Here is a 25,725-nt window from a genome sequence, read left to right as displayed (position 1 = left end):
AGCTGAACAGGGACTAGTCTAGGGACTAATCCAAAGTCATTAAAGCAATACAAAGGTTCCTCAATGGATACCATGGCCTAGAAATCTTATTCTATCAGATACGTCTTTGGAAATGCAATTGCTTTATTATTGTTTAATGAATATACAGTCTTTTACATATTAATATTATTTTAATAATCCACTTAAAATTCAAATACTTTTGTCAAACTACGTAGTCTACCTTGCCTGAGAATTGCTGGGGTCTTCCTTAATTACGGCTGTAAAATCCTGAATAGCTGTAGTGAAAACTGAATGGTCAAAGAAATGTATTCCATGTTTCATAAGCGCATCTGTTCTTTTTGGGTTATACTCAAAACTCTAATGAAAAAAATAAAGTAGCACATGATGTTATTCCTCATTCTCATAATTTCTAATGATTAAAAGTCTTAACCAGGCATAAAAATAATATTTTCTTTTATTCTCAGATTTTCTTCTTTATGCCTTCGTTCTTTAATGTCTATTGTAATTTCCATTAACTGTAAAGCAAGTTAAAAAAGTATTGATGCAAGCTTATTAGTGGCTGATAAATTGTAGGCATTCAGTAATTTATTGAATTAGCTGACAGGAGTAACAGAAATTACTTATTTCCATGGCATTGATTTTTTTTAAACATCATTTATTTGAAAGGGTATCTATTCTCCAAGCTACTTACCAGATATATCCAAATACAGTTTACTTTTATTAAAGTTACTCAAAGTTACTACATTATTGTAACAATACAAAAAAGTGAACTTACTTTGGCGTAATCATCCATGGCCAACAAAAATTGATTTTCCTCAAAATACAACTCAGCTCTCCTAAAATAAATGTCATCATCCATAGGGCTGCATTGTATCGCAGAGCTATAACTGATTATTGCCAATGTATTATCACCCTGTTTCCTGTAAATTTCAGCCATTGACAGGTATGTATCTGAAACAACCACCCAAAATATACAAGGCACTATTGAGCAGCCGAAAACAATAAGTCATCTCCTCCTTACAGAGTAGTTAACACAAGCAGTAGAAATAGAACAGTAGATTACACAGAAGGTCGGGAAGTCCTGTTTTAATCTGAGCAACAGAACTCCAAAGTTTAGAGCTATAGCTGTGTGCGCAATTGTGGAGCCCATGCAGCTCTAAACTGATAGCTCTTGCCGGATTCACAGGTACTAAAAATCTTTGCTCTCTGTAGAGCTCTGTAGAAATGGCCCAGCAAGCCATTTAGCGTGGACCTGTTGATCACAAAACAAATATAAAGAGATTTAGTTTAAATGAGCCCACACAGTATTTATCCCACTGAACTGGGTCTGATCAGGATAGAGTTAACTTTCTTTGTAACTGCCTGCATGGCGCTGTGTTTTGATTTGTGGCTAAAACAATGTTAATTACGCAACAACATTTTAGCTCTTGCTGAACAATGCTTGCACAGTATCAAGGCTCTTTTTTTTTGGTTTTTTCCCACTCTGCCCTCTCCTAGGGAGTAAGCTGGGAGTAGGCAAGAAGTTGGGAGGGACACAGCTGGGACAGCTGACTTAAGCAGGCCAAAAGGACATTCCATACCATATAACGTCACGCTCAGAAACAAAAAAAAAATAGGGGTAGAGAAAGAAGCCATGGGGGTTGTCTTCCAAGTCCACATCCAATTGAAATTTCCTTTGTTGCAACTTATGACCATTGCCTCCTGTTTTGCTGTGCATGTCTCAGAAGTCTAACTCTATGTTCTCTGTTACCCCCCATTATGTAGCTCAGGACAGATTTGCCTTTTAGCCTTACCTTCTCCAGGCTAAGTAACTCATCTCCCTCAGCCTTTCTGTATACAACTTATGCTCCACACCCTTGACCATCTTAATGGCCTTCTAATGGACTCTCTCCAGCTTGTTTCTCTCATACCAGGAGCTCCCAAACTGGACACAGTATTGGAGTCGCAGCATCTGAAACAGGTACAGGGGAATGAATCACTTTCGCTGACCTGCAGGGCCTGGGGTCTGTCAACCAGGTAGTATCTTTCCCTTTTAAGCTCCTCCTTGCCAGTTTTAAGGGTATGGCAGAACAGGGCTGACTGCAGCACTATAGTACACTGTCCCCATTACAGGACTGTTATCAGCTTTCCGCATTAAATTAATGGATACAAGTTCCATCAGTCCTCTTTTTTTTTCTTTTTTTTTTTTGCATTTTTAAAAAACACACTAAAACTAAGTATTTATTTTTCCTTAGAAACTCAGCTTCTGTCCCAAGCCTTTGAAGATTCATGTCTGCTTTACTATCTTTTTATAATATGGATAAAACAACTGATGTAAGGTTAAATACATACAAAAAAAATTTGCAGAACTAGGGCCAAAGACAACTAGAGAAAAAACCACTATGAAAAATTAACTGTTAAATTACACTTCAATAGATACTTACCTGCTTTATTTTTGCTCCATTTAGTTATAAAATTCAGGTCACTTAAAGCAGCAGAAATTCTGTCTTGAAAGAGGTAAATCAAATGTCTGTGCCAGTAAGCATTAAGCAGTAGTGGTTCTAAGCTTATAGCCTATAAACAAAATAAGTAAATAACTTCTTTATATTGCAGAAGAAACTCCTCAAACGTGCTAACAATTTCATTTTGCACTGAAATGATTATTTCTTTTTTGATAAAATTCCTAGACTGACAAACTTTTAACCCAAAAATCTGAAAAATTTGACTAATGTCACTTGTTTATTTAAAAGCATCACATACTTACACATACGCAGAATCAGAGTCCAAGCTACCAGAATATTCAGCACAAAATATTTATCAGCTGGGATATTAACATTTTTTATGATTTCTTTAAAGTAGTTATCTGAACTATTTGTAGAAGTCACAGTTAGTTCTAGGAGAATCCCAGGGAAGAGATGCTTAGAAACAATCTTGTTCATTGCTCTTCTATTTGAAAGTAAGAAATAATTAACCTGTCACTGTGAAAAAGGAATCAAACCACACTGTTATGATTCCTGTAGAAAGCACTTAACATTCCCTAACAAAAATACTTGACAGATATTACCAATCAAATAAGATATTTCACATATATTCATTATGCATATAATACACTTAACAGCCATATAGAAATTAGATAGAGACCTATACAAATCCGAGACTGTTCTGCTACAACAGTAATTCTCAAATTTTGGTCTATAAACTCTTCATAGGATCCATAAACTACATAGGGATTGTGTTCATATACCTTAAAGAGAAAAGTCAATAATGTTTTCACTAAAATATGCAATAGCAATGGTAAGCAATTTTGACTGTTGTTATCGGCCCATTGATCAATGAACCACTTCACCAGGGTGTGGAATTTTTCACCTTTCAGATCCTTGACAAGATGTTTCTAAAGTTTGGTGTTAATAAAAAAAAGACACAAGATAATTGTTGAGTTTTTACGAATATGGTCAATCTTCTGGTCAGATAATTTATGAAGTTTGGAAGGTAATATGTATAGATTGCAGGTGAATAAAATAGGTAGATTGCAGGTGAATAAAATAGGTCCCTATGTCCCATTAAAAATAAAAAAATATAGATTTATCCCCAAGAGAAGCATTAACAGGAATGGTGTTATAAAAGGAAATTTCACCCTAAGATAATACGCATTTTGGGAAAGGCAAACTCCAGAAATAGAGTAAAATCTGAATGGTGGATATCACTGCAGGACACACTGTGAGCCTCCTTAAAATTTATTGTGGCTTGAGACTGTTTGCTGAAAGGAACTCAGAAACCAACATGAAGCCAAGTGTTTTGTACTTCATTATTTCATTCCTCCGCACATTTCCAAATATTCCAGATGACTGAGCTTTGCATTTTAGCAAAAGAAATGCTATTTACATTATTTAAAGGTGCCCATTATTAAGATTGTTTTCAGGGACACTGGCAGATTGATGGTGTTCTACTCCTACAGAGCAATACTAACACAAAAGATCTGGTTCAATCTTCCATTATTAATCACTCCAATAGAAGGACCATGAACCCCAAAGTAGCTGCTTAGGATTGCTTCTCCAAACACCAAATGCTGTGTTAAGAGCAGAGATGTTGGTTAAGGAAAGAAGGACATCTTTTGCTGTACAACATTATATATAGGATGAAGAACTTTGGGGTCCCAACCTGGTTATGGCTAGCTGTGTGTAATATAGGTGTTAAATGACAATGAAAATACCATGCCCAAAGTATAACACATGACTTCTCTACCCAGGTTTCACAAACATACAGGTGCTTAGGGACATGGTTTAGTGGTGGACTTGGCAGTGCTAGGTTAACGGTTGGACTTGTTGATCTTAAAGGTCCTTTCCAAACAAAACTATTCCATGATTCTATGATACCATTGTTTAAAGAATGCCTTTGAAATCTTTTACAGCTTCTACATTGAAATTAGACTTCAAAAATATTCTTTTCATTTCTGTTTTTTTCAGCAATGTTTTTATTCTGTTTTGGTTGTTTCTTTCAAGTTGTGCTGGGTCTTGGGCAGAAGTAATGGCAAGTTTGTAGCACCATAAAGGGAACTTAAAAGTGTTGAAAAAATAAACATACATAGAAAACCACTAGTATTATTGTATAAAATCTTAGTGTCAAATGATAGTTTAATTATAAACAGGAAATACATGACTTCTTAATTTGTTTGCTCACTATGCTTTTGCAGAAATTAAAAATATGTCAGCTTTACCAGCAGCGAAATTGAAGCAAAATACTTTCTGTACTTTTGTCTCTCCTATCTGCAACTCCATTTAGGAGTGTTGTATCCTGAGCAAGGGTCCCTAGAGAAATGTTATGGTGCTTGGAGAACACTAGGGTAAATAGACACAGTTTATTAAGAGCCTGCATCTTCGTTCTTGCAGGACTGAACCTGGATCATGCTGTCATACAAAGGTAAAAAGTGGCAGCGTTCAGCTAGCTGTCATACAAAGGTAAAAAGTGGCAGCGTTCAGCTAATTATCAGCTCTCCTGCTTCTAGTTTGTCACCTGTTCAAGAACTCAGACAGTCAGTTAAAAAAAAAAAAAAGCCCTTGATAGAAGTAAAACTTGGCATTACACTTACTTTTTCCAAGTCATCCATAGCTGATTTTAACTTGCCTAACTTCCTTCCTATTGCTCCACGCCTGCAGTACTGAAAAGCTGAAGGATGCTCTTCCTTTTCTATTAGCTTAGTCAGTCGTCTTACTTCTCTTTCTAACTCTTCAATACTAACTGTTGAACCTTCAAGAAGAACAGGCTGTATTGAGTCAACTAGTTCTACTTGTAGATTTGCTTCCTGAGAGTCCACTGTCTCAGTTCCTTTTAGTAATTCAGTATCCTTCTCCCCAGAAGCAGTCCCACTAGGAGCGAAAGTTGCATCAAACCAGCAGTTCCATATTCCACTGACCCACATGCGAGCAGAAGTTTCTTTTGGAATTCCACCCCTCAATTTTGAAAACTTTTCAAAATCTAACAAACGAGGTCTGCTGGGGCTCTGATATTGTTTGATTGCTGAAGACACCTTGATACTGAACTTCTCATGAATAGGAAGCCTTCCCAGAGACACAGACCTGAGGAAAAATATATTAAAATTAACTAAAGGTTCCCTGATGTATTAACGATATCAAATTGTAACCTGCCAGTCAACAGCTATACAAAAACCTATTGTTAGCTCTCTTGTTAATGATAATTTTTTAACTTATCAGCCATTTATCAAAAACCATTATTGAAACTGCAGGTAAGCAGAATTGTTCTGAATGATTTGTCTTCCCAGAACGTTCAGCACTTATTTGCATGCTTATTTCCTCCAAAAGCTTCTAACTTGGGTTTACAAGGACAATGCTAAACCTAAGAAAGGACAATATTTCAGAGTGGATAATTACTAGCCTGGCTAAATGATGATAAACCCTAGATGGATGAATATATCAATGATAGATCCCAACGACATTAGGAAGAGGCCATAAGAATACAAGCAGAAGCAGCACCACCCAGAGGTGGAAAAAAGCACTTGAAATTACAAGGACATTTCCAAAATGATAATCTGGGAAAACTCATAGCTTCCAAGAGGAGAACCTTCACAAATGTTTAATATCAACATCTGCTTTGAGACATCGAAGTGAAAGAAACAGAAGACTTTAACAGAAACAGTTAATCTTTATCACAAACAATACTAGCCTTTCTAACACAGAAGGGAATACCAGAAAGGAATACAGAGAAAATATTTTATACATATATATTTTTATAACACTATGTACCTAATATTTATAATATTTTATACATAATGATCCTACTAGGAAAAAAAAAAGGGGAAATTAAATAAAAAATGTAGCAGGCGATGCATGAATGACATGCAAAATAGTACAAAGATGAAATTGCCTCAGTTTAGCAAAACTGATATGAAAGCCTTAGACAGCTAAGAACATACAGTACCCCTGTCTAAAACAAGACTTTGGAAAAAGGCCACCTTTTCCCTTAGTCACAGCGCACTGCAACAGTATATCACACTGTCACGGTTTAAAGCTGGGCCAGCTATTAAACCTGCGGCAGATGCTCTCTGTTATCCCCCCCCCCTCCCCCCAGAGGGAAAGGGAAAGGGAAAAGGGAGAGAGACTTCTGGGTTGGAAAATTAAAACAGTTTTAATAAACTATAATAATGAAAAAGAGTATAATAATAATAATAGAAATAATCAAATATATACAAATATATATACAAAACCAAGATTGAGCTCCCCTGAAGTCAGCCACGTCACCACCGGCACTGCAGGGCAGGCTCTGGGAAGGCCCAGGCTGGGCCTAGCGACGGTCGAGAGCTGGATTCAGGAATGCACGGATCGGGATCGGGGGCAGCAGGAAAACAGACGGAGTCGTCCTTGGACACCGGCCATAGCAGAAAAAGAGCGAGACCCTCGTGATCCCCCCGCTTTATACTGAGAATGACGTGTATGGGATGGAATACCCTCGTTGGTCAATTTTGGGTCACCTGCCCTGTCCGCTCCCCCCCTGCAGCTGTGACCCCCCTTCAGCTCTTCACTCGTAAGCAGTGAGGAATTCAGCAGTGACCTTGGTTTCTCTCAAGAACAAGTACAGCAAGAGCCTTTCTGCACAACATCCCTACCGGTGCCTCAGTGATAACTACAAACTTCGAGCGTTATCAGTCCTGGAAGCAGACACTGTCTGCAAAAACACGCAGTTAGTTTCAGAAAGTGCAGTTACTTAGAGGAGACTTAGCTGAAAGCAAAAATCACCGAAAGGAAAATCGGCCTGGTTTAGGCCAAACCAGGACACACACCATTAAAGTATCTTTGATTTTCTTAAGAATAAACCTACTGAAAGGTGGCTAAAAGCAGAAAAAAGGAGAAGCTAAATGGAAAACTGGCCTGAAGGACTGGGCCTGAGCATCAGTGTAAGTACAATGTGGATACATAACATATGACTGCACACAAAAATAGACAACATTTGGGTTTTTTTTGCAGGTCACACTTCAAGAGTAATTACTTAAGAAATATCAAAAAAACTAGCAAGAATATTAATTTCTTTTCTTTTTTTAATACTTTAATATTTTATAAATTACCCCATATCCAAAGTACATAAATAATAAACATTCACTAGAAACATATTTAGAGTGATACAGGAAAACAAAAGGTAAAAAGCAAACTACTTCTTTGATGTAATCTACAAAGTTCATGGTACAAGGGATGTTAGTCCAGCCTATCATTTTGGTTACCTAAGACTTAGAATTTTTCCCCTTGTCTTTCAGAAGAAAGAAGTTTGACCATTTTAATCACACATTTATACTTAGACAAAACTTCTTCTGCTGTTGCATGAAGCAACACCATTTCTGTTTAAAATGCAGTATATACTAAATGTCCTGAAGATACCTTAGCAGTATGTATTTTTTCTTTGCATTAAAAAAAATATATTATTCCTAAATAACTAAACTATTATTACTTAATTTCTGAGCAGCACTTAATACTAAAAAAGATAAAACCTGTAATTAGATAACACAGCCAAAAATTAAAATACATTCTTTAAAAAGCCAATACACATTAATTAAAGAAAACCTTTTAAGAATCTTTGGGGGTTGACTTAATTTTTTAATCACAGCTTCTAATTTTCTAGGATTTATTATTTTCTTTGGTTTCTTTGGTTTCTTTCTTCTTGGGAAAACAGTGTGTTTAATCCCAGCCTTTTGAGGTCGCTCCACAAGAACAATGTAATTCTCACTATCCTCTTGTCCAGTCAAAGTAGGCATTTTTTCTACTGGTATGTCTGCCTGCACTGACTGAGGATCATCAGAGATTTGATTCAATAGATGCTTGGTAGGGGAGCTTTTCCCAGTGTCTGTCTCAACCTCTGGCTCAACTATCCGTTGCTTCATAACCTTCAACTCTTTCATGCTGGTTTTGAAATTAGCTGACATATTTAACATAGTTTCGTCTTTGATAGCAGTCATCTCCAGAGCTGAGACTGATCTTTTAATCAAACTTCTCTGTTAAAAAAAGGAAACTTAATTTATTTAGATGTTCATTTGAAATAAGATTTATATATCACGTTTCCCTAGTTTTAATGGATTGGATTTTATTTTATATAAAATTGTAAAGAAAAAGAAAGCGCGACATGGGGACTACACTATTGGAAAAAATTAGAGTATTTAATGGGAAAAAAGGTCTGCATACCTCAGGATATGTGTCAAAGCAGATATCTGAAACATTAATTCAAAGTTATTTGCAGCTCATAAAGGGCTAAAATAAATTTTCTTCAAAAAGTATCACAAGAAATTTGAATTAAATACCTTCAGTCCCTGCAGGAAAGTTAAATTTTAACATCAAAAATGTATGCCACTGGTGGTGACACTTACAAAAAGATGAACTGAGATATATTCATGAACTCAGAAGAAAAGACAGGAGGACTCTGTATAATGTTTGGAAGTACAATTGTATTATATGAAAACACAGTTAATATCTGAATGGAATTATGCACCCTCACACTTTGTGCCCCCATCCCTGAATTGCCTGACAATATCAAAACCAAAAGAATGACTGTTATCCACTGGTGTTTAATTGTTATTAATTATTACACAAGTACTATTCACAATAATAGATGTATTGCTTCTCAGTCTTTTTGTTAATTCCAGTTCGCTAACTTGCACTATAATACTAGGCATAACACATCTTTGTCAAAGAAATTGAAGTGTAATTTCACGTACACTGCCTGAAATTTACAGAGGGGAAACACTTGTTAGTAATAAATTAAATATAAAAATAAATGAAGCGTTGAATAATTTTTAATAATTTTTAATTAGACTCAAAGAAGCACTTTTTCAATGCTTGGTTACAGACATCTGCTAAGAATTATTTAATTTATATATTTGTTAGAAAGACACTGCATCAGCCTTTAGTTTATTTATAATTTAAAGCACTCCATTTAAGCAACTAATTACCTTTCATTCTTTATTTGTGGTAATGCATTATACGTTGTGAAGTTTTGAAAAGATTAAAAAAAAAAATCTCAGTTTCACAAATGTGCCAAATTTCTTTAGGAAAATAATATTTAAAAAAATTCTAAGCTTCATACTGATTTATTAAAAAGCTGAAACTCAATGTAAAGCTATCATTTATCACTACATGTATATATCATTAGTTGTCATTTATCACCAAATCAAACAGTTTGACTGCAAATTGCATAAATATTGAATTGTTACTTGATAAATTATTTTAATGAACTCTGCATAGTTTTGCTAAAGAATTGCTAGCTGAATTCAACAAGACTACTTCTATTTGAACATGAAACTACTATTTTAAAAATAAAGCATCAATGCTTAATTCAAATTGCAAGTCTAGTGTTCAAATTTTTTTATTTATCATTGCGTACAAACTGCTGCCATGCTTCATGTCCTTCTTTAAAATAACACGGTCACAACATTTTAAGCAGGTCTTTATGGACTATATAGAAGTTTTAAATAAATATATGCTCCTCAAATTCTTACTCAAAATCAAATTTGTTAATAAAATATTACTCGTATAATGTTATAAAGGTCATCTTTGCACAAGTGTAAAATTTGCATGGTTTATTGTTGCTTTATGTATTTTGTGAAAGAGCTAACATAACTTCAATAGCCATAAAAGTACACAGCACCTTGCAGATTAGAAACTTGGACAGCATTGATGCCCTGATAAGTCTGAAATCCAAGGACCTGATACCACAAATCTTTACTCAGATATGTTGTCCCACTCATTTCAGGTTAGCTCAAGTACAGACTACTCACACTTATCTCTATCCAAATGCCTGTAAAGTTAACAGGGGTTCTCATTGCAGAGCCATGTTCTATTTAATGTAACCAATCCACTTGAAAAAGACCTTTGGGACTCTCACTTTTGCATCTAATAGAAAAATATTAAGTTCAATTCAGTTCAGTGGAAGAAATTCTTCCACAAAATCACCGTTCAGGAACAAATACAAGTAAATATAACATAATACCTCCAAGCTCTCACTGTCAGAAAAATCGGGCAAGGACTGGTGTCGTCTCAGTAAACTTTTTGTCTATAGATAAAACAAAAAGCAAAATAAGTCTGAATTAGTCTGAGTCTAATATGAATAGAGCTTTTAGATACTTTCTGCTTTTAAAAGCAGAAACCGCCAAAAAAAGAGCTCATGTCCAAATAAATCTGTGTTTTCACCAAAAAAGCGCAACCCCTCCTTTGCCAGAGTGAAGTAAGGACTCCATTTGTCTGGATTTCTGGATGTCTTAAGCCCATTCCACTGCCAGATGTCCAAAAATCCGAGACACAAGTAAGAAGCATCTTTTAAATATGCAGTGACTCTTTCCAAGCACCATCTCAAGTTTCAAAAAGGGAGATTTAGCATTTTCTAACTATTAAAAAACAAGCAAATATCTAACATAACATTGTTTCTAGAAGTCAACTATATAGAAATATTTTGTCTTATGACTAGATCTTCAACCTATGAATCGTTTTGCTAATCTGAATTTTTAGTGTTACATTACATTAAAAAAAATTGTACTGTAATACACACCAGTTCATAATCATAGAAATCAGGATCATCTTGCTCAGCTTCTAACTCTTCTTCATGATCAATGAAAAAGTCTTCAAATACATCACCCTCAATAATATTGCTCTGAAATATTAATATATTTGCATATTTTAATATGTGCAATACCGCTATTTTAGTCAGCTATAGAAACCACAGTAACAGATAAATAAAGCCTATAACGTATTTGAGCTAAAGACTTATGATGATCAAGACCAACATCACAGAAGCCATTTATCCCAGGCTTCTGATGGAGCATGTTCTTTACGTGATCAAGAATTATACGGTGCAAAACAGGCAAGAGACCTGAGGAAACTGATTATTGCTACCTGATTCTCTCAAGTTTTTTTCTTTAGCTTTGGTAATTTATGTCAAGTCAGAGCAGTCCATATAGTAACAAGAACACAGCTCTCAATTTAGTCATAGTAAGACTAGGAGATGGGGAAGTATGTCAGGTTTATTCCTGCTATCAATTAATCCATGCATAAGCGTGCTTTATCTCTTGCACAGGAGCGTGAACTGGTCATGAAATGCTAGTTTCTCTTTAACTTTTGCCGTATGAAGGTGCAGAGGGATACAAGTACGGGCATACAATAGGCATGCCCTTTTACATGAATGGCTCAAATCTCACAATAATGTAATCACAGTGGAGATTTTACATTCAAACATTTCAAAACTCAAAAACATTGGTATTTTCTAAAATGGACTTTGCTGAATGTAAGAAATGTTTTATTACACTTTGATAGAAATAACTGCAAGCATAGAACAGCAGTTGAGAAACTATGCAAAAGTAGCTTTCAACATAAATGTAAAGACATTAAGCAAGATAACAGCAAGTGATAATTAAGAATAATTACTACCAGAACATTTATTATCATAGAAAATTAAATTAAACAATACTATTCAATACATATTATTACAAATTGTACAATGACTTATATACTTTACAGTACACAGAAGTGTTAACAAGATAGCATAAAATACAGCTATTACAGTTAACAAATATAAAACACTATATAAATACACTCGAAATACATTTAAAATATTTACCTCATACGTAGGGAATAAAATTTCCTTTAATGAAGAAATTGGGGCAAAGAAATCCTGAGACATATAGGGCTCTTCAGCCTCAGTGAACTACCTGGTTTACTCTTTTAGTGGTTTTGTTTGTTATTAATTGCATATTAGCATATTTTATTACTTCACAGAAGGAATTAAGAACCGAGACATGACGTTTCAGAACATCACTCCCCATTGATTAAAAACTCCATATACATTTTTATATTGCATATTGTCAAATGCTGAAAAATCAGAACTCTATTTCCAAGGTGTTCTGTTCTTTTGTTGCATGACACAATAAAAAACCCCCACACCTTCCCCCCCACCCCCGCCAGATTTTGTGTCTTCATTTGTAGGATTGTACAGCACACATTTATTAAAATTATTTCTTACTTTCTCTCTTAACAGTTGTAGTTGTGGCTTTTTAAGACACTATTCAGCTACTTTTTGGCATTCAGTTAGATTTTTTGATGTATGAGGAGGAAGAAAGTGAATCCCATCTGCCCGATTATTCTGGAATTGCTCTGAAATAGGAACTCCTTCGTAACAAATTCTGCAGCAACATAAAAAATTAATAAATTAGTCTGATTATGTCAAGTATTAACAGCACAGAAATAGCTTTGTTGATAAAGACAAAGAAAATTACATAAAATTTGAATCAAATTAGAAATAAATTACGAATAAAACTTTTTTTTCCCTAAACTAAACATTGAAATGACTTAACATACAATGGAAACCTGGTACCAAACTTGTAATTTTTGTAGTCACACACCAAATAATTTTAAAACTACTTTCATGATCAGGTCTATAGTGTATAGTATAGAAGTCACAAGAAAAATATAACACTAAGCTCTAAATTAGTATGAAATGCATTACATGCATAACTTCATGCATGGCAAATACACCACTCAAGTGCTGTGCTTACAGTCAGGTATACTTAAATGCCAAAGAGAAATGATTTCAGCAGGAATGTCTGGCTGGTTTTGAATAGCACCTTTTGTGATTACTTAGGGATTGGATTCTGATTATTTTTTGTTTGCCCTTTTTTAAAATAAACACCTCGCAAAAGGAATATTTCACTCTAGAAAGTAAATATACATCCCAATTTTTCAATTTCCAAAAACAGCAAACACTTACACAACACAGTAATTCGTAAGTATGTTTATATATGCATGTGCATATATATATATATATTTATTTTTTAAAATCCTGTAATAACTGATCTACCTCTACCTCTGTTTCCTTTGTTCCTGGCACCTCTAAAGGGAAATTCAGATTTGAAGAATCCATTACTACTACCAAGCTGGTAAAACTATTGTAGAGATTAGTAGCAACAACTATTAACAATTATCACTTAAACAGATATTTTACAGGATTAATATATAAAAAAATAATGAATATTTTTATTTAACAGAGAGTAGAAGTTACATTTATGTTTTTCACTATTCTTCTTCTAGCTTGTTTTATAGTACAATAATTACTTCAGTTCTCATATAGTTCTTACTGTACTAGCAATTACAAGCACAACATGTAATAAATGTTGAAATATGTAACATATATATACAAAAGAACAAGAAAAAACACTCAATTTCATATATTCAGGTATCCGTATATGTATGTAAATTAAAATGCACATTACATGGAACACTTGACTTTTCTCAAGACATTGGCACATGCCAACACTGACATCTACTGGTGTCAATCAGGTTTGGGGTAGTTTTTCTGCAAACACTAAATTAATAATGAAGTTTCTTTGTGCATTCATGGAACTAAAGCGTGTAACTTCTGTTACTTGCAATTTCACTGTCAGATGTATACCTGCTATAGTGGACTTGATTCTCATTTATGTTAATTGCAATGTATTTCCATTTTAAGACCTATTTAAATTATCACAATGTTATGTAAACAAGGGGGTCTTAACAGAGAACCAGCCATTTGATTTAGCAAACAAAATGCCTTCTGAAGTACATTTGGATGTTAAAAAGGAATTCTTAAAATGTAGCACCAGCCCAGAAGTTGTAGTTCTTACACAGAGAGAAAGATTATAGATCTGGGAGTAGTTCTTGAACTCTTTCTGGAATGTTCCGTTCTTCAAGTGGAAGCTTTGACAAAAGACCTGTTTCTTAAAGAGAAGAAAAACAAGAACTGAAAATCTAACTTTTGACAAGTGTTTGGCCCCCCTAGTTCTTCTTTACATCTAAGTATCTGGTGGTTCTGACTCTTCAAGGTGGGTGTCTGCATAAAAGGAATGTCAAGTGAGTTATACAAGACACAAAAAAGGTATAAAAGAATCAAAATATTCCTTAGCATTTGTCAGTTAAAAGTGTTTTAAGTGAACAACATAAAAAGAGCTGTCTCTCTTTTTAGGGTACTTTTGTCATAAATAGTTTTCAATTCAAGGAGTTTATACTAAGTAATCAACTGTGAACTGATGCAAAACAACATTCAGACTTTTCACTTCTGGAAGAGAGAAGCAACATGGATGAAAGTTCCAAGTAATAATAATACTGATCTAGTAATAATCTGTTTCCATCTGCTGGTAAAAAACCTTAAAATCAGAATGTCTCAGGGAGATGCAGGCATTCCTGCATGAAGGAATCTTAACACACATAACATGAAGCTACAAATCCCTTTGAAATTTTTGCAGGATATCTGCCAGGAACAGGTTTGACTATCCACACATAAACTTTGTAAAAATATATTTATTTAGCTTAATACTTGTCTTCCTGGCTAAAAAAAGTAGCTTTTTTAACGCTGATAACTGATGCCTGCAGAATATGCCAAGATTAAACAGAAGAGCAAAAGCAAGGCACCTTTGCTATCTAATGAAATAAACTTAATATAGTCAATCCCAGGAGACAGTTGCAGCTGACTTTGGGAAGTTTACATCTTGATAAATTGATACACCATGCTTTGCAAGTCCTTTTTTGCAGATGTGAATGAAAAGTTATATACATTTTTAAGGCTGTGGGTATTTTTCATAGTGAAGATGACTTTAAAGCAAGAAAAGTATAGCTTTCTTGATCTGATCTACCATAAAATCCTACCGCTGGAGGCTTCTTTGGACTTTGTTACAGTCAAACAAGTTTCTTTCACAGAAGAACTCAGAACTAGTACAAAAAAAAAAAAAATAGATCTATTGCTATTTAAACAGTTGACAAAGTTATTTGAATTTTACTATCAAAATTCAAATATATATAATATATACTGAATTTTACACAGAAATCATGCTTACCCCCACATAGATCATTTGCATTTATGAAATTAGCTAAATGCGGGGAATTGGTCAGTAATGAAATGTGAATAGCTTAAACGGACCTAAGTTAGTGTCAGGTAAATGACACCTTTGACCTCAAGGCTCACATAAGGTAATCAGTTTTAAAACCTAAAAACCGGAGACGACGGTAGATGGTGCCACTAGATGGCAGTGCTCCAAAGAATTTAGTCTTCTAGATTTCAAGGATTAAATGAATTCAGCAAGAAATTTTGGTATGGACTTCTTTTTAAGCTTTAATTCTCTTCCTCTCCGGGGAATGTAGCTCTGAATTTAAAAATCTATGTCCATAAATCTCGACTGATTCATAAAGCTCAGACTCACCCTCAATTTCCTCAGCCTGTTGGCTACTTCTTGGAAACCAAACTATTCTCTTCTTCAAATCCTGCCCTCCCATAGCTTCTACAATTCATGTTTCCTAGTTCCACTCCCATCTAACTCCTTCAACTTCCTGGGTATTTCAAGGGGTTCTGTCCTCTAATCTCTTGTCTTCTTCCTCTACTCTATTTCTAGTAATGTTCTAGTCAAAGACCATGTACAGGTTCCTTCTCCATGGTAATGAATCAGAGCGTGATTCATCACTGTTCTGCACCAACAAAAATATCAGACGATCTTCCTTTTAGGGATGTCAAGCTGTGCTAGTTCAGCAAGGCTGAAAGATAAGGATCTTATGAGCCTTCCCCTTTTCAACCTTCATGTCCTCCCCACTACTTTCTTTCATCATCACTATGGCTAGCATCCCATCATTCACACAGAGTCAGAACACAAGTATCTTTCACAACATTCTAAAATTCTAAAGTCTTTTTCTAATCTCTCTACAAAGCTAAAGTCTGGTATCTAATTCCATATCTCGCTTGCTGCAGCATCCATTTCTTTAGCCTAGACAAGCATCACCTTGTTCCATTCACATTCATTCAAAACGCTGCTGCAAAGATCACAGTTGCTTCCTTTGAACGTTATCCTGTTCTTTGAATAGAAAAAGGTAAGCTCATTCAAATATAAGATGTTCCTCTGCTTTCAAATTTTCACAGCCTTTCCTTTTTTGTCACCTCTAGATCAGTAAAGTGATAACTTCTATTTTTGTGACTTCTGACTCCATCAATGACTTCCTAAGGTTGGGTTTTTTTCCTTTTTGAACATCATTTGGCCCACCCTCATGCTGCCTCTCACATCTGAGAAAAGCTCACTACAGCCATCAATTTATACTCTCAGAATTTCCTTAAACCCTCTTCCACCATGACCTGCAAAACAGTTAATGGCTGGGCTGTTGGTATACTGAAACCCCTGCTTACAGTGCTGATCAGTGTCCTTATTCTCATTGAGTCTTTATATTCTCTCTCTGTACCTGTCCAACAGACAGAAAATGCTGCTGAGTCAAAAGCAAACACTCCAATTGTGGCCATGAATGATATTCACATGCTACCTAAATTCCTAGCAGAATCAGGAGCTCACAAAAAACAAAGAGAAACATCAAGGGCCTAATACTGTACCCTAAAATAATGCCATCCTTGACGGTTAGGGTAAACTTGACTATATCAAAAGAATTCAATGACTAAAAACTTTCATAAAGCAATTTAAGGATTCCTATTTTAAGGTCAGAGAGAAGCATCATGATTACCCAACCTGACCTTCTAAATAATACAGATAATAAAATTTTGTATGTATTCCCACATCAAGCTCACAATTTGCTGGGTGAAACTCAGGATATCCCCCAGAAAGAAACCCACTTTTGATTTAAAGGCTGTAAGTAATAGATCATTTCAGAAGCTGCTACTTTCATTGCTATACATTGAAATCTTACAGCTACTCTCAATTTGTCTAGACTGAAACCTCAAATACTGGGTCTGTTATGTCTTCATTTAACAAATCCTCTTGCATCAGAAACTATACCATGCAGGTAACATATTCAAACCAACTCTATATCTCTTGTGTAAAACTAACATAATGATCTTTTAAAATATCTTAATACAGAACTGTTATTCAGGAAAGAGAGATCGCATACAGGAGTCGACACTTCTGCTTGCTCACCTAGAATGGTATTTGGAACACTCTGTGAAGTGCATTAAGTGCACAACATTCCTACAAACCTTCATATGGAAGAAGAATCACAGATTTAGCCAACAGGAAATCTGCTGCCCCTCTCTGGAACTTAGATTTTTCAGGGGCTGCAAGTGGAAATTTCCCTCCATTTCAAATCCAGAACATGGAGCCCTCTTCTAAGGGTGGATGTATCCACCCTTAAAAAGGTGATTTTCTTTTTTTTTTTTTTATAAGGCAGAAAAAAAAAGGCAGAACGGTGATTTCCACCTCTTTATGATAATTTATTATTGAAGCACAGAGCAAGGAAATGAGAATTCATTGTTTATCTGAGGATTCAAACCCCACTCACCATTAGATTATTTGACCATTTTGGGTGCAGGAAGTTGTGCTATTGAGCAGAAAGGAATGCAAAAGTCACGCAGCCAAGAGAGAGAACAAGTGGTGACATGACTGTCTCAGTTGTTAGAGCACTTACCTGGAACAGAAAAGCTCTGTGTAATATTTCTAATACCAAAACTCTTTTTCTATATTATTGCTAATGTCTCACCTCCTTTATTTTAAGGTAAACATGTTTAATTTAAAGTTCAGAGAGTACCACACAGCCATCTTCTGTTGCTTATCTTTCAAGACTGTAAAGCTCCTTTCAGAGTTACTCCTTTTCAGGATACAATCTCCCCTCCTACAAAGGATGACCCTAATTCCCTGTTCTTATCCTTATGACCTTGCATTTGGTTGCACTAAAACGCATGTTTTTCAAGTGAACCCACGTTAACAAGCTACGCAAATTGCCCTGTAAAACTGACCTAGCCTTATCCTTATTTACCACTCTACCATTCTTTAGATCACTACAGACTTTATGAGCAATAATTTTATATTTCTGGAGCTGGTGATACACGGAAACTATAAGTAGCAAACTGCCAGTCTGAAAAACCATCAGGAAAAACTCGAGAGTATTAAGGCTCAAATTATGAAATTTTTGATGTTCCTGTATAAACTAGAAAGGTGCAAAAATGTAACTGAAGTAATAAGCAATGAAAAAAGAATATTCTTCATATTCATTCACATGTACATTATTTTAGTGCAAAATACATCCCAAAAAAACGTAAAAATCCAAAGATTTAGGAATTCATTACCATCAAATATAAAAATTGGTAGTATAATAAAATTATAAAATTGAGTAGGCTTATTCCAAGATCCATTTACATTTCCTCACTATTTCTTATAGCACAGATTTTTTGACAGATCTCTTTTTACACGCTGCATCAATCTCAGAAAAATTAACTATTATGTATGTTGTTCTGCTTCAGCTCCTCACTCACGAAAGATGCAGGATCCTGCAGTTATTACGTGAATATCTTTTACATATGCAATGAATACTTTTGACTACAAGTTTATCCTAGGTCCCTGTTCTCTATGTGCTTAACTTCATGCATGCGTTGAGCTCAACAGAACTACACTCAATTACTTAAAGTTATGCTTCTTCCTAAGTGCTTGTAGAATCAGGACTGAGGTAAGATTGTCTCTGTGATACAGGGCTAGTGGGTGTGCTCTTTAAACCTTTTACTATTGCAGAATTTTACATCCACAGAAAGCCTACTCTATTTGCTCAGTATTGTTATTTCAATGGGACCTTTCATGTAAATAGAATGAAGTATAAAAATTCATATATTTACAACCCAAATTGTGACATATAACTTAAAATATGTCTACAAAATGCAATTTATTTTTAAAAACAATACGTTTTACGTTCTAAGTAAGATACAAGCCTTTTAGTACCCTTGTTCTAGTTATTTTAAAACACATCTACCAAATAAGGCAATTTTTTTTCAAATTTTTTTCTTTGCCACTTCTTTGAAACTACCAAATACTGAAACACCATGGAAGTTTTTTCTCGACATATAATCCATTAACTTACAGAATTAAATCATAGTAACTCTGAAAATACGTTCATACCTTTTCCTTTCAGCTTGCTCTTTAAAATAAATATATTTGGAACACGTTGGTTCTTCCTCCTTATGGTCCATGTCCTCTGCTGTACATAAGATATTGTGACCTCTTCTGTCTAAAGTATGATAAACTCTAGAAACCAGTTGTAAATAAGGAGGCAATATAAAACTAGGAAAAGCAGTACATAGACAATGAATGCCTGGATAATGTTGACCTCTAGAAATTAAAACAAAGAAAATAAGAAATTAAGAATCCATTCTCTATATTGTAAAGTATGTAGTTTAGCTAATACTACATCATGACACACATCAGACCATAGGATACAAATTGCTAACATAAATACTTGGCATGAAGTGCCTGGTAATTTCTACTAAAAGTAGAGATCATATTATTTAGAAAAGAAAAACAGGTAAAAGCTACAATGTTGGCAATAATGTTAAAGTAAAAAATAAGTGCAGTAGTCACTTCTACTCTCTCAAGTAGAGCTTTCACATGCTGCACTGAAAAATTAAGTAATGCAGATTTACAATTTAAATTGGGAATGTAAATAAATGTTACAATAAAATGTTACATACACATTCATCTGCAAATTCCCTCCCATGACAGAGTACCTTGTAAATACCCTTAAAACTTTAAATTAGTTTTATGATATGCTATCACTTGAACTTCTTAGCTTTTCAATTCAGCTGTTGATTTTAGAGGAAACACCAGGTCTTTTACTATTTTTGAAAAGTTAATAACTAAAAAATTCTACCATTTATCCCTCCAATCTAAGTTGTGCTGAAGGTGATGAAAGTCTATTGACTTCCACAGGCCACGGATCAAATTCTAAAAACAGTCTCCAGCTACTGTATGAACTCTACAAAGTTAATAAATAGCTAACATGAAGACAGTTACAATGTGAAGAGCAGTATATGGAAAACGTCTGAGATGCAAAAAACTCAGAAATGGCTCCCCAAATATATGTTACTTTTAATTAAAGTTCATAAGTGCCTTCACATTTTAAGAGAAAATCCTGAATGAAAATAGTTAAAATTCCACTTTGAAATTACACTGAATAGTTTTCAGGTTTAACTATTTTTCTGAAGTTCTGAGACAAGACACTTACAACTTTGTTTTTTGTTTTACTGAGAACTATGTCTTATGCTATAAAGGGGAAATCAGCAAGAACCAAAAAAAGGAAGTAAGGAAAAACACAAGATTGATTTATCATGCAATACATATTTAAGTTACAAAAATAATATTTTGTATTTGCTTACATTTTCTGAAAAATAATGACAGCAAAAAAAGTAAAATATAAAAATCACACATGTAAAGAAAAAAAACACGAAAATCAGTGTAATATAACAGAAATTTAACTGACAATCAAGAAATTATCACATCAAGTATATACCAGGTATATCTCCATTATATTAATATAGTTTGAGTCCCTAAGTTTATAGGCATATGACAACCCAACATGAAAGATTGTCAATAAGTCTTTTTATTTCAATTAGAACTGCTCAAAATACTTTCTGTCAAGCTATACAACTTTAATGTATAGAAAAGAGCCTAATTACTTCACGATTCAACAAGATCATTTCACCAGATCTTACAATCCAAAGTCTCTAATGAAATCACTGGCATTTTTGCCTGAATGAGAACAGGGTCAAGGTTATGAAATAAAATGCAAAAGTTAAACATAAAAATGAAATATCGAGTTTGAAAAGCAACTCAACTGACTCAATACAAGAGACTGATTAGGATTTAAGGCATGCTTACAGCAACCCCATTTAAGGCAAAGGATAAATTTTTTTTAAATAATTGAATACCTTTACAACATAAATGGAAATAAGTAACTGTTTTGGAGTGAGAAATCAGAGATCAGTGCTTTAATAAGTAGATGACATTAATTTAAAATTAGAAATATTTCACACTCCTTTTTTGACTCAATAGAGTATATAATCTTCATAAATGTTTATAGTATTTACCTCAGGATGCTCTAACATAGTTCACTTTCTCTGCAATGCAATTACCACACAATTAAAAATAAAAAATAAAAATAGATGGCAAACAGTTTAACTTCGAACTTTTTTGAACATTTGGAGTGATTTCTGTAAATGAAGGCAGGCAAATAATTTTAAAAGTCTCTAGGAACTTTTTCTCTAAGTTTTGCCTTTTAATTTAAATAAACAAAAACAATTTCAATGTTATTTTAATTGCATTATAGTTACTGCTCTTGTATAGAAGTTGATAATTTCATTGAATGAACTAACTGAATGCTTTATCAATGTAAACTGAAATATTTGGTGCAGGCTGCAGGTAAAGGTGAGTGTTTTTACAGCACACACTCTCCTAAAACAGACTATTTATCATTCTTTGAAAAAAGGGGACATGAAAAAACAATACTATGTGTGTGGCCTACATTACCTTCACTTAATGCACTAAATACAGGTTTTTTAGAAAATCATGCAGTTTCTGCACCATTGATAATCTGACAGTAAGTATTTATTGAAGGTAAAACACTCATTGTCTGTTGACACTATTTGTTTTAATATATAATCTAGCTAACCAAATGATCTTTAAGCAATGCAGATAAGCAATGGCATGCAAAGGGTCACTTAAATGCCAATTTGACTGTTTCATAAACGTAAGCATTCTTTTCCCATGACTATTCTCAGCTACTTAATTGAAAGTATTATCCATTTACAAACTTTAGGCCTGCCATAAAAAGGCTCTCTTCTGTAACCAATAGACCTTTCAGGACCCTAACAACAACAAAAGCTAATAATTAAAGCTGCTTCTCCCCCCCTCCCTTTTTTTTTTTTTTAAACCTCAATAGAGAAGTGAAGAAGCAACCTATGGTACATCTAAACAAAGGTATCTATAAAGAACTTGTTAGCGTTGAAGACCATAAAACAGAAGGGTCTCACTTGACATGGCATGGACAGGTTCAGTTAAATTAGGACACGGTCTGTACTACTTTTGTAATCTGCTCTTCTACTACAGAATGACAGATACAACCTATGACAAGAGCAAGGTAATAACCAGTTGTCTTTAAATTACAGCTCTCCATGTAAAATCTCCTGAATTTCAGACAAGCACTGACTGTAATACAAATTCAAGTTAATGAATTTTTAATACATCTTCTCTATTTAAAGATGATGACTTACAGCTGGCATTGCTTATATTAAATTTGTGGTATTTTCCATTGTTTGTTCTTAATTATTTTGATTAGATTATGCTCGGAATTGTATGGACAAATTCAACCCCCACATAAGCAACTTCAGATTCTGCTGCAGTCAAGAGAAGTTTCATCTGCATACAGCAGGACTGAATAGGCTCTCTGGATTTTAAAAACAGTAAGTTAGAACTATTTTGAGGACATAAATAGAAAATTAAAACTAGAGATACCAAACTAAACTTAATAATTTAGATCACAAACTGCAAGTGTTCAGATCCAAATTTGGGGGAATGGCATTATTTCTTCTCCAAACTTATCTATCATGCCATGCACTAACATATTTTCAGTATTTTTCTTATAATAATGAAATAAGATTAAAAACTTACTTGACATTTGAAGCCTGAGGAGGCAAAGATTGTTGTAAGTCATGTTCCTCTTGTAGCCCTTTCTCAACTTCATCTGGTTTCATTTTTGATATTGCTTTTCCTTCCACCTTTAGCACATCCAAGGATGGAGCCTAAAATGTTCATGAACAGAAGACAAACACAGTGTTACAGACTGATGAGTTATATGGATATTTTCACAAGAGCAATGTCACACAAGCAACTCTGACCATCAGAAAACACAATTCAATTTAACTAGAGTACTTTAGAACTGCTGTCACTATGCAGATCACAGCAGCACCCACAGCTATTCAGGATATAGAATAAGCAGAACAGTGTGATAAAACAAAATTTACAATGTGCCCTACCTAAACTGCATTTCTGAATAGCGTATAAGATGACTGTATTTCAATATGTTACAAAGAGAATAATCAAACGAGCATCAAAATCATAACATTACTATTCAGAACTACTAAACTTAGAAGAGCATGAACACATCTAAAATTTGTATTATGTTTTTATGCAAATTCAAACAGATATGCATGGTTTAAAGGATAACATTTTTAGAAAAGTTTCTTCAAGGTTATGTTTATTAAATACAGGAACTTCAGCAGGAATACAGATGTAAGGAATTCCTACTGTTTCCACCCACAGCGGCTCATTCCTATTTATTAGAGCACCACCTGCTTAGTTGTGTCAAAAATTGTTTTTTCACACTGTGAAATACATCAGATAACTGAGCCATGTTGAAATAAATAGTAAAAAAAAGTGTGGAAGGAAGGCAGAAATTAATCTAGATCTCTGATTCCCTTTGTAGATTGTCCTCCCATAGAAATTTTGTCAAGGGCAGATCACTGTAATCCAGCAGCAAGAGCAAAAAAAAAGGAACTACTGAAATCATCATTGCTGCCGAAACAGTCTGCAACTGTTTCATAAAACTCAGCTTCAGAATCTATACACTTGTGCTGCTTTTTCCACATTGTGATGATCTCCAGAGGTCCCTTCCAACCTCAACTGTTCCACAATTCTCTTTGCTGCAAACCATTAAACATCTTCCTAAAACAGACTTGCAGTGCCAGCAACAAAAAGGGTTCTTCTGAACTCCACTTAAAAGCTTGCACACATAACACACCAAAGCAGGTTCAGGAAAATAAACAAGTACAATCATAGCATAACAAAGACAGAAACAGAACACAGTGGGGAAAACTAATGTTAAAGCGCTTTGTCTTGAAAAAATTTTCTCCCTCAATATGAAAAGTAAGTCCACTTTTTTGCCCAGCTTTTCCTGATACACCATAGTAATTACTTCTGTAAGGCTGGCTAGCCTATAGGAATCAAAATAATACAATTGTTGTGACCAAATGCCTAATTAAGATTTGCAGTCACATATCTGGTTAAATTAATCACAAAAGCATAGAATTTTACTCTTCTTTGTCCACTCACATGCTTTATTTATCCAAGAATATAACTGGGCACAATGTCTATGTCTACTGATAACTTCAGCAGTATTTAAGTTCTTAGAAGAAATCACTGCATGAAAACATTATGGAAGTTTATAATTCATAAACAAGTATATTAATCACCAAGTAAAAGAACTGTAGCAGATACATAAATGAGTCACTACCTTCTGAAAAGGCTAAAATGGTTTCATATATTGCTAGGTTATTTTTGAAACCAACACCACTGTTTATTATCATCACATACATGAGAAAATATTAAGGACCAAAGTCAGATATTTGATGTTCACCAGAGAAACTGGAAGTCAATCAAACTTTTACCTAGAGAAAATAGGCCACGAAAGATAAGGAATACAGAAAATTGGAAAGTAGTATGTCTACCTAAAAATGTTTCATTAAAATGAGCCAAATATAAGACTATGATTTGTTGCTTTTGAATGTCAGGTAAATGTTTCTGTCATGATCTCTTGTCCAATTTAAAAAAAACAAAAATAACCTGATTGGTTGCAGTGCCATTACCAGCTTTTGGAATGCCCAGATACTCAAATAATTTGAAAAGAAAAAGCTACGTATGATATCCAGAGTAACAGAAGATACTCAACAACAACTTGTTGATATCTTAGACACCAATATGGCTAATGAAAACCTCCAGAACTAAAATTACAACAACTGCTATTTTAAAATCATAAGCCCAAGTTGTGTGATCTCATCTTTTTCATGAAATAGATCATCAAGGGGGACTTAACACATTCTTGCTAATGAATTATGTAGACTATACTAAGCACAGGGGAGCTCCTTTAAGCCTAAAATCAGAGAACATGAGCCAACACGCTTACTAATAGATGGACATTTTAAATGTATATAATCCCTTATTTTATTTCATTTTCTTTGCAGAAATACCAGTGAAGTAACATGCAACTTTTAAATCAAAATATTTATGTAATTCAGTTATAGATGTAACATAAAATCACATAATTACAGCAAATATCTGCATTTTTTCATCTGACTGTTTTGTGTATAACCGAATTTGCAAGTTCATCTGTACAATCAATATATCTTGAAATTACATGGGCCATGCAGCCCACTAAGCACAGCAAAATAATTTCAAAAATAAGATGTCACAAAAACATGCCAATGAATAGTGTTCTATAGATATACTAATATACAGTACATTGCCGTGACCTTTGACAGAAATAGTTCTCATAAGGATACAATAGAGCATTTAGCTAATACATATGGGTTATTAAAACCATTTCTCTTTCTAAAATTTTGTCTCCATTATTTTTTCTGTGTATAAAAGTGAAAGCATGCACTTTCAAATTAAATAATATATTTACATTATGTAGTGCTCATGTTAAATAGAACCAAATGTAT

General features: G+C 34.2%; 1 protein-coding gene across 1 annotated transcript in view; it reads right to left on the bottom strand.

Moving 5' to 3' along the window:
* TTC6 (tetratricopeptide repeat domain 6) overlaps positions 1-25,725 on the bottom strand; it is a 63,655-nt gene that overhangs the window by 28,768 nt on the left and 9,162 nt on the right. The window contains 10 exon segments of the mRNA XM_068397369.1: positions 221-357; positions 776-951; positions 2,424-2,553; positions 5,066-5,552; positions 8,043-8,470; positions 10,459-10,521; positions 11,014-11,115; positions 12,532-12,640; positions 19,355-19,564; positions 22,898-23,028. Coding sequence (XP_068253470.1) covers positions 221-357; positions 776-951; positions 2,424-2,553; positions 5,066-5,552; positions 8,043-8,470; positions 10,459-10,521; positions 11,014-11,115; positions 12,532-12,640; positions 19,355-19,564; positions 22,898-23,028 — 1,973 coding nt within the window.

This window comes from Nyctibius grandis, chromosome 4 (genome assembly GCF_013368605.1).
Source record: "Nyctibius grandis isolate bNycGra1 chromosome 4, bNycGra1.pri, whole genome shotgun sequence".
Lineage (NCBI taxonomy): Eukaryota > Metazoa > Chordata > Aves > Nyctibiiformes > Nyctibiidae > Nyctibius > Nyctibius grandis.
Note: the sequence above shows the minus strand (reverse complement) of the source record. Positions and strands in the feature narration are given on the sequence as shown.